Source organism: Limulus polyphemus, unplaced genomic scaffold, assembly GCF_000517525.1.
Source record: "Limulus polyphemus unplaced genomic scaffold, Limulus_polyphemus-2.1.2 Scaffold6668, whole genome shotgun sequence".
Lineage (NCBI taxonomy): Eukaryota > Metazoa > Arthropoda > Merostomata > Xiphosura > Limulidae > Limulus > Limulus polyphemus.
Window position 1 is genome coordinate 15,417 of NW_013672278.1, and position 10,680 is coordinate 26,096.

At 30.1% G+C, this 10,680-nt stretch overlaps 1 protein-coding gene across 1 annotated transcript in view; it reads right to left on the bottom strand.

Annotated features, from left to right (window-relative positions):
* LOC106473951 (UPF0553 protein C9orf64 homolog) overlaps positions 1-10,680 on the bottom strand; it is a gene marked incomplete at its 3' end in the record, with an annotated part of 27,948 nt that overhangs the window by 15,412 nt on the left and 1,856 nt on the right. Inside the window, exons 2-3 of the mRNA XM_022402336.1 lie at positions 8,374-8,472; positions 6,659-6,886 (exon numbers count right to left, since the gene is read on the bottom strand). Of these exons, the coding sequence (XP_022258044.1) occupies positions 6,659-6,886; positions 8,374-8,472 (327 nt within the window). The remainder of the gene's footprint in view (positions 1-6,658; positions 6,887-8,373; positions 8,473-10,680) is intronic.

Genomic DNA, 10,680 nt, shown 5'->3' on the forward strand with positions numbered 1-10,680 from the left:
TTTCTCGTCACTTTAAACTTAACAACTTTTATAGTACACGCTATAAATCACAGCGATTCACAATCTCGATAACTTCGCTCTCAACAAGTGCAAAACACACACTTTACAGCTCACTAGCTCGAAAACTAACAGAATCATAAATTACACAGAACTCAAAGTAACTACTACTCTCTCTTCATTAACCTAGCTGGCTTCCTCTGCCAGGCTTTTATACTAACGAAGAGGGCATCTTGAACACACGTGGACTTCCCCATCGTTCAAGAAACTCATCAGCGTCACGTGACCTCTGCTGTCACAAGATTATAATCAGTGAGGTTGGAGAAGCCTGTTGATATGATAAAGTTCTTATCCATGAGGGAATAATTGGAAAAGTCTGTCAATAAGGTAAAGTTCTTATCTGTGACATGCGATGAAGCAACAGAGTCTGTCATAATGGAGTAGCTCAATATATATGTTAGGTAGGTGAGACTGTAGTCAGATGATATTTTTGAAATAAAATTGAATAAAATCGAATTTTGGCACATCTCTAGGGCACTCATTTTATTTCTTAATTTTAGTGCAGTTAGCATTAGGATGGCTAAGATAGGATAATCACTTTAACATTACAGCCACTCTATTTTTATTGAAAATTGTATCATCTAATTATTTCAAGTATCCCAAAGCTGGTGCTATCAAGACACTTTCTTGCCATCCAGACTGCTGGCAACTGCTATGATGTGATTCTCCACGCATTCTTAGAACATTGTGGTCTAAATAAAGAAGATAAAAAGTTTGGAGATGGATTGAATGGATAGTGAAAGAAATTCTGGCCAAAGCAAAGTTTATAGGTAAAGATTCTGCAAGTGATGGTGGTTATGTTATATGGGTGCTAAGCTGAAGCAAATCAGCCAAACGTCCACGTGATGCATGATATTGCATCTGTCATTATATATATTAATATATTTTTTGTGAGTGAATATCTTAATATTGTTTAGTTTTTGTTATAATAAGAGTTAAAAGCAGATGATTGTAGGAAGTTGTGTTTATAAGTCACTGAACATCGTGTGCAATACACTGATGTCAAGAATATAGAGGTTTCTAGAAGGTGGGTAGATGATTAAGTGATAGACATATAAATAGTATGAGATGACCAGAAACAGCAGACAGATAACAGAAGAAGAAAGTAAAGTTACAGGCAAGAGAAACTTCAGCGTGAAGTTAACTACCATAGAAGTGATAGGCCTAACATTTAATATGTTAGGGTAAGACTAACAGTAGATAAGGATATAATAAGAAGAATTTATTCTGTCAAAGTGTGGTTCTAAAGTAATTAAATCAGCCTGAGTGCACTTTGACAAAAGGAACAAAGGATATTTTGAACAAAGAAGACCAAACAATTATGGTAACTCACCACAATTGTAAGTAAATCACATACAGAATACTAGTGCGATAGTAATAGAGAAGACAGTTTGGCTTGTCAACTGAAATTCTAAAGCAACTGAATAGACCTAAGTGGACTTTTGACAAGAAGAGAACTATATATATATATATATATACATACATTTAACTTGTTCCAAATAGATATAATATTTTGAAAACAAGTGAAGTGCGTGCTGTTCATTTATCATTGAATGTATCGCTAACAAGTCACAGACACCTAATGTAGAAGAATCCTAAGCCCAATAACAACACAGTATATATTTATACTATTAAGAAGTATAAGTAAAAGCCTTTTAATTTTGACTATTGAAAAAAATAATATATTTAAATTCTGACAGCACCTCACATGGAACTGGCCATTAAGAAAACCATCAAGGAAGTACAACTGTATGAAATGGTGGATAAGCTTATTGATATCTTTCCTTTCTATCACCAAAGGTCATGTAACAGGGGACTATTGTAGACAACTGCTGAAGCCATAGGGGTGAAGAGATTCATCACAACAAGAACTGGTGCCTAAAGATAGATTGGCTACACACACATGCACATAGAGCACTGGACAACCTGTTCTATAGTTATAAAGTATTCATTCAGCATCTCCTAGAGGTTAGCTTTCCTCATTTTTTTTTTAGGACTGCCACTTTCTCAGCCTAATAAAGTTGTTACTAATATATTCAGTAGATTATCTCAGGCTAAAGTCTAGCAGACTAGCATAGTAATGTGTTTTTTCAAGTATAAGATGACCCCAAGAACAGTACTAAGAACAAAGGAAAAAGTACTGGTTTTTATGAACATCATGTTTGAGCACTTTACCCTTCACTGTCCTTGCGATTCTCAGTCGTTATTCAGTCACATTCCAGAGTTGAACCAACAACAATCATAGACTAAATCTTTCACTATGGGTAGGTCAAAATGTGCATGTTACAGTTTTCATAAAGTTATATTCAGAATTTAATCAAATTATTTTATCATCAATGTATATCAATAAACTTGGTATCAAAACATAGTTTACAGTTCAAGTTTTAATATTATATATATATTTGGATTTCTTAATTTCTAAAGGATATATATATATATACATAAATAAATGCTTAAGCTTCATTTTCTGTATGCATAACACTTCTTCAGTCCAGACTGCCAATTTCAACATTTTCTGCTATCCCTATATGGCCTTGTAACTTTCTGTGGAATGTCTCATATATACTATAAAGTTTCCTGAACAAAACTGAAAATTTGTAGATAGAAAGCTTCTTCCTTTATAGAGGTACAAGCAAAAGTTCTTGTCCCCAGTAAGGGAAGAAGTTTAAGTTTAATCTAGCAAAAGTAACCATCACCAGTGATGAGAAAATATTAAGTTAATCTATCAATTTAAATTATTTCATAGACTATAAAAAGTTAATTGTGTTGCACTCTTGGTTTCACTCAGAACCAAAGCTCTGAGCTACTTATATTGCCCATCACAAAAAGTAATTGTTGAGCATTTCAGTCATGCTAAGAGACACTCAACAATAACATACGGTAAATCTACATTTTTATTCATTAAGTTACATCACATTTTGAAATGTGAATGATAGAGTGATTAATTCCTAACAATTTAGTGTAGAATATCCTACTTGTAAAATAAAATTTGTCATCAACAATATTCATATCTGTTCTCCCATCATTTCAAAAGTGAATGTTGAGCTTTGCCGGCATGCACATCTTTTCAAATGGGAGACAGACGAATGCTCGAACAGATGCCACAGTTCTCAATATATATATAAGATAAGCAATAAAGTAAAGGTCACATGCTACACCTTCCACAGAGCACCCTGCTTTCAAAAATTGTCATAAATTCTCTCTGATATTTACTACTGTATTATTTTTAACCAATAGCAAGCAAAATATTCATGTAACTGACAGGTATTGGGTCTAAAGGACTTGGACTAAAAAGAACATTTTGGTATAATATTCCTTGTATGCCACTTTTAAGCTCTGCTTGAACTGGTATTGGGATTAATCTAAGCCATTTTTATCTTAGTTGGATTATTTTGTATTCTAAATTGGATAATTGAATTTTTCGAAAAAATAGCATCTGAGACCACATTATCATTATATTGAATTAGGGTTAAGTTTGATGTTAGCTTGGACTGTAAAAGTACGAAATCTTGAAGGAGACATGATTTCACATGTGAGTACTAAATTTCTTATTTTTTCTTTATTATTGTAAAAGTAGCTAAAATGTAAAAATTAGAAACTTATTATACATAATTTTAAATTAAATAAACAAAATAAACTTAATCAATGATAGTATGCATTGTTGTACAAGTGGAATTCCCATACAGCCACACTGCAAATTGCAGGCACCCAACCGAAATGTTTAAACAATTTCCATAATAATTGGTGTAAAAGTGAAAGTTTTGAAAAGTATGTGATAATATTTAAACCTTCTAAACCCTTAAGATTAATAGGCTTATAATTATCTGGACAATATTTATCACCTCTCTTATAAAATAAAGAAGTAACATTAGCCAACTACCAGCCCTTTGGTACCTGCTCACTACTCAAGGACTTACCAAGAAAGGATACTAAATTATTGGAATGGGTTCAGAAGAGAGCTAATAGGATGATTTTAGGAGTGGAATGTTTGTCTGGTGGGGATAAGTTAAAATCTCCTAACATACTTCCTCTTCCAAAATAAAAGGTAAGAGGTGATCTCAGTGAAGTTTACAAGAGTAACTGGAGAATGGATAGGATAAAAGCCTCTGTTCCTTTGTGCTGTATTCTGAAGAAATGGGATGAGAGATGTAAGTTTGATTTGGACACTTTTATTTTTTATCATAATGATTAGCTTATGGAAATAGTTTCTACTGGCAGTAATGAAAACTGGAACTTTACAGGAGTTTAAGGGAATCAATAATTTCATGAAAAATAAAGGTTAGGCTTAAAATATATATTTTTACTTTTCTTTTCAACAAAGTAGGTGTGCAAAGACAGTCTTGAAGGATAAAATAGTCCATTGTTGTCCATGCATTATCAATATATATAAAAGTGAAATTTGTTTGTTTGCTAGCTTCTCGTACACTATTTGACCAATTTCCACCAAACTTGGCATGGTGACTCCTACAGCCCCCTGAAAAAACACAAAGGGGTCAAAATTCCCACCAGGTTTCCAACAAAAAAAGGCACACATCTGATTTTGCCATACAACTTGAAACCTATTTTTGTATTTTTCTATAATATTTTAACCCCATTCGTTCCTTTCCTCTAAACGGTGGGGAAATTCTACTGTAAAAGAAATTGTCATGAAATTTTATAGTGATAGAACCACTTTTCTAGGTTAATTTTGCTGATGATCAAATATGTCTATTTTTCAATATGAGGCTGAGTGTGCAGTTCACTTTATTGTGGTGTTTTCAGGTTTATGTTTAAAATATAATCATGATCGAGGAGCACATCCATAGAGCTTCCACCCCTAAAATGGTGTATAATATACCAAAAAAAGACACTTCATATAACACTACAATTCACTGGTAAATATACCTTGGAAAACAAACAAGACTCATTACTTTATTGTGCAGTGTTTATCAACAAATATAACCTCAAGTGATCTTTAAATTTTAAGATTTAAGTTAAATCTATCACTAGAATAAGGAACTATTTTGTGTTTACACACAGAATGTGTCAGATGTATTGCTCGAACTTCATCTATATGTATCAATGCTCTGAGTTTTAAAAAGACTGGTAGATAGAATTTCACCACAATCGCAGAGTAGTTTGGCATTTGGCAAAGTGCAGGGAAGTGTCTAGCTTGTTTTAATTTTCAGTAATATTCCATTAACAATCACGAAGTTTAAAATTATTGAACTGTCAAAAATAACTTTGTTTTATGAATTAAAGATTTTGGCCATTAAAACTTTTTTAAAAAATAGAATGCAGTGGACTACTATTGTGCTATTTTTAAAAGTGTAACTGTATTGAACATAATACATTTAAAAAGTACTCATTATTTGTTATAAATAAGGGTAGCTGATAACCTGATGCTCCATACTTAAATATATTGATCACTTCTCTATCAGAAAACTGTGCAGGGAGCTGATATAAAGAACTGATCACTTCCCTTGGTATAAAATTCAATATAAATTATTTTAAGCTCTCATTTGATTATTAACCCTTTAAGAGAAAAGTAATATGTATGCTTAACCTTTAAAATGCCAAGAAAAGCCACATCAAAATCTCTTTCAAAATATAGTTCAGAGGGAAAAATAGAAATATGGAGAAATGAATCATAGGAGGAAAGAGTAGCAAGGCTAAAAGCTGATAGAGCTAGTAAAGCTGATAGGAAGATAAATAAATCACACGGATAAATAGAAGTAAGGCTTGAAGCTGAAACAGTTAGAAGAACTCAAATATGTGAAAAAGAATCTGATGAACTTAAGTAATAAAAAACTTGAAGAAATGAGGGAGGCAGCTGTGGCAAGAAGTTTGAGAGAAACTGAAGAGGAAAGAGATAGAAGAAGAGAAAGAGAGTGAAGAAGACAAGGATTACACTTAGCAGCTCATTACTGATTCTCAATGTGGTATATCAAGAAGCTTTAATTTAGATTGTGTAATTTTTGTTTTGCAAATCAAAGGTTTAGATAAAAATTAAAATCTGATGAAAATTGAATTTAAAAAATGTTCTTAAAATAAATTTCTTTGTGTGTTTAAATACCTATTTCGAATAACTTGGACACCTGTGCAGGGAACGGGTAATTCAGGTAGTGTTAGTTAAGAGTTAATACCAGTGGAGTCTATATGAACTCCAAAGGCATTTTTAAATACATTTTTCTAAACTATTTATGGACCAAACTGCTTATGGGCCAATGACTTTATTAGTTACAGAGTCCCAAAATAATGTATTAGTCACATAAAATTCCAAACATTATTATTAACATTACAACTACTTCCATGAATTACTGCTGGTATTTTCTATGCATTTCACACAGAAAATAAGCAATTCTAACAAAATGTTTTAAGTCAGTTCTTTACACTGTTATAATAGGCAAACCAAAACTACTAAATATGTTGTAATACATGGACTCCACGTGTAGAGAAAGGCATATAAACAAGTTAGTAATTTTAAGTTTGAGATATTTTCCTACTTAACATAAAAAATTCATAGTTTTAAATTAATTTCTAAAACAAACTTATATTTAAGATTTGGTGTTTAATTTCAAATCTAGGTAATAAGACAATTAAATGAAAATGTATTGCTTACCTTCAGTGCTCTGTTTACAGCAGCACAAAATGCCCACCAACCAAAATATGACTTGTTGTTAAAGGATATTTCACATTTTTTATTTTCATCGTCTCCCCAAAATGAAAAGTTCAAAGAATCAGTGAAAAAGATCCAGTCAATAGCTTTATTATCCATTGTTTTTGGATTGAGTTCATGTTCCTTCCAACTTTTGATGGTGTATTCCTGTTTACTGAAGACTTCTTGAATCTTGAAAATTTAAATTTATGAAAATTATAATTATTACAAATTGCGAATCAAAAGTGGGATAATCATACAAAACAATATTAAAATTATTTTAAAAATTAATATATAAATTAATGAAGACAATCCTGTGCAACAAAATGACTAGAAACACTAAATGTTATAAATCAATAAAATAAAACACTAAAATCTATAATTAGTTTGTACAAATTAAATTCAGAAAACTTGAAAGAATTATATATATATACAGTTCCATAACATGTAGAATATACTACTGATAATTAAAGTAACTAGTGTTAGTATCCAGTTAGAAAATCTATACTGTTTTTTTCATTGAAACAAAACAATAACTACATTATAAACATTGTTCATATAATTGTTAATTAAAAAGTTCTCATAAACACATAACATATTATAAAACAAGAAGTACTCACCATGTAGCATAGTTATTTAACCCTTTAGTCATAACACAGCTCCACAACTTTATAAAGGTTCAATGAAACTACAAGTCATATACTGATCCAACAAACAACTTAAAAGGCAAATAAATGATCATGAAATACTAGCTCCTTTCAAAATATCTGAAGTCTCTGACACAATAATTGTTAATCAGTCTATTCATAGAACTACATCACTTAGTCATATGAAACTTTTTCAATGAAATGTAATAAAAATTATGTATACAACACTAATAAAAAACATGTGAAAAAGTACAGGAATAAAAAAATTAAATATAAGAAACTGGCACAGAAATAGGATATATAACTACAAAGTAACAATTTCTATTTCACTTTTAGTTGTAATTTTAACATTTATGTACTTTGTCTAGTATTATTTTATTCAGCTATATTTTTATTTGCCTTAAATGCTACCTCAGTTGCCTCCACATTAATATGAAATGAGACTTTTATATTGAGATACCAACTCAAGGTCTCCTAGCAGTGTAGTACAGTTACTAAATTCATGACTGACAAATTTTAAGTTGTCAGTCATGTAATATATAATCTTGTCCTTTGGCAAGGAAATGAAAGTCTTAAGATTTGAAGTTAAAAGTGTAAAGAAGAGCTATGCTGTTAAGCTGTGATGATATTATATGAGAACTGTCTAATACTGTTATTGCAAATAATTTAAGTAGATTTTTCTTTCCTGGTTCATTTTTTTTCTTAGTTAATACTGTTATTATTTTGTTCATACTAACAACTTTGAATAATTGCATTTGTTCGATTTGGATATACAGTTATTTTTTTACCAAGTTCTGGCAAGATAATACTGCATTTGTAATTGATTATATTTTGTAAAACTTGTATTGTGTTTAATAAGTCTCACATTCTTCACATTCTGATATTACCATTATTTGATACTTTACAGTACTGACAGTTTTGTTGGTATATAGTTTTATAACATAGCATGATTTGAAATGTATTTATACATAGTTACATACATACGCTAGAATTCTGTCATTTATAATAAAGAATAAATTTATTATAAGAAACCTTATCTGCCAATTTTTTGACTCCGACTGTTGATACTTTAACATCTTGTGCATTTTTGGTAATAAACTCAGCCGATTCTCGAGGAAAAAGCCGCAGCATCTGCATACACAAAACAAGTTTAAATATTCATAAAGGCATTTCCATATTACTCAGAAAATGAGCACGTATTTCTACAACTTACAAAATTTCAAATTCTATATGTAACACAAATATCACTTAAATAAGGAAAGCATTTAATAGGCATAATCCATATCTAAACAAATGAATCAAACTATCAAAACAGAGAGAGAGATAAAAATAAGTTACATACTCAACTAAAAAAAAAAGAGTAAAGAAACTGTCACAAAAGTGTAAAATGCTTAGTATTTATTATATGTAGTTTCATCATTTGCACCAAATTCAAATTTGGTTTTTCTAATTTCACTTGGGAAAATTCACAATAATGATACTGATTTGATATTTGTTTAACAATAAAATATTATAAAAAAGCTTACATGTCAGTTTTTGACTCCCACTGTTTGCGAATGTTTTAACGTTATTAGTAAACAATATTTATTAGTCATGACACACTAAAATGACCAGACATCGGGCAAAAAGAGGACATATCCTCCTTTTTGCCTCATGTCCTTTGCTCAGCAGGCACTTTGAGTATGTTGATATTGTCCAGCATTTTACTTAGAAATGTAAGAATGAAGTTTTACAAAGATATTTGCAAATATGCAGATAGTAACAATCAACAGCTGCTGAGCCACAGCAGAAACAGATGGCTGAAAAAAATAAGTTCATCTGAGAAATACCAAAATTAAGATGAATGCATTATTTTTCTTTAGATTTATTCAATTATTAAACTGTTTCATCATTTATAATTTTTTTCTAACCATTTTGGTTTAGAAAACTTTCATAAGGTGATACTAATAGAATATTTTTGGTCAATTAAGTTGATTAACCCTACTTCTGCATAGACTATGTAAAATTCTCATTTTTTATATTTTTTACAAAAAACATAATTTGTTCTGATAAAAAAATTCCTGATCAATTTCCTTCATTCAAATAAACTTCTTTAAAACTAATTAGCTTTTTCATTTCATGTCCTCCATTTTCACCTTTGTTGTATTCCTATCAATTTCACTTTCAGTACTTTGGTAACCATATGACAAACCCACGTCTTAATTTTGTAAGGTTTATAATAGCAATATTACACACCTTTCCGAGTCCTTTTATTTTAATGTACACGATATACGAAAATACAACATTTCTACAGCAAAGTACAATCTTAAAGATTTTCTCATTTTTTACTAAGACAAGTTCAAATAGTTTAGTTAACTATGACCTAACCACAACAATCGTATTTCCATATGACAATGTAATTAAAAACACACACACTACAGAAGAAAATCAAAATTTCAAACAAAAAATATTACTACTTTAAAAGTTTCATCCTTGTTTAAGCTAATGCTTACTCGTAAGGAATAAATGTATTTTATTGATTTATTTTAAAATATTTTTGTGACTTTAAGTGCTATAGAAACCACTTTAAAATAAACAGAATATCAATATTTAATTAGTAAGATAATAGGTACAAGTTGCTACTGTTTGCTGAAAAGTTTTTCTGTTTATTCAATCCAGCGTTTCCAAACCCGTGGTTCGCGAGAAAAGTTTGGTAATGGTGTCTTTTTTATTTTACTGGTTCTACAGTTCTTACAAATATTTTAATTTCTTTTTAACTCATTAAAATTTCTACTGAAGAAAATGGTTTGATACAGAGCCAGATTTAAGACTATATATATTCTCTTCTGTTGAGCCGAACTTTAAAGCACTGTGTTCTTTAAAACAAGCTTAGAAGTCTCATTAGTTTAGTTAAATGGCTTTGTTTTCAATTTTTTATTACGTTGCAAGATTATAGTTAAATTTTACTGGGTACTAACTGCAAACTGATGACAATATCAGAGACTGATTTTATTGCATACATGTTACATATAATGTGTTACAGAAACTTTTTATCTTCAATAAATTCAACATGTTCAAAAGTTATTTTATCTTACAAATTTTATTACTGCTTAAAAGGGGTTCGCTGCAAAAACTATTATTACTCAAGAAATTCGCGAAGAGAAAATAGTTAGTAACCACTGAATTAATCCATCGCAATGCTTATATGATCCTATCCAGCTTATCCTAGTTATCAACAAAAATAATCTTAAACTACAGGACTTTTGTATATATATATATATATATATGTTCTTCTTAATTAATTTCTAACAAAAATTATACATTACAAGATAATCTATATATATATATATATATATATAT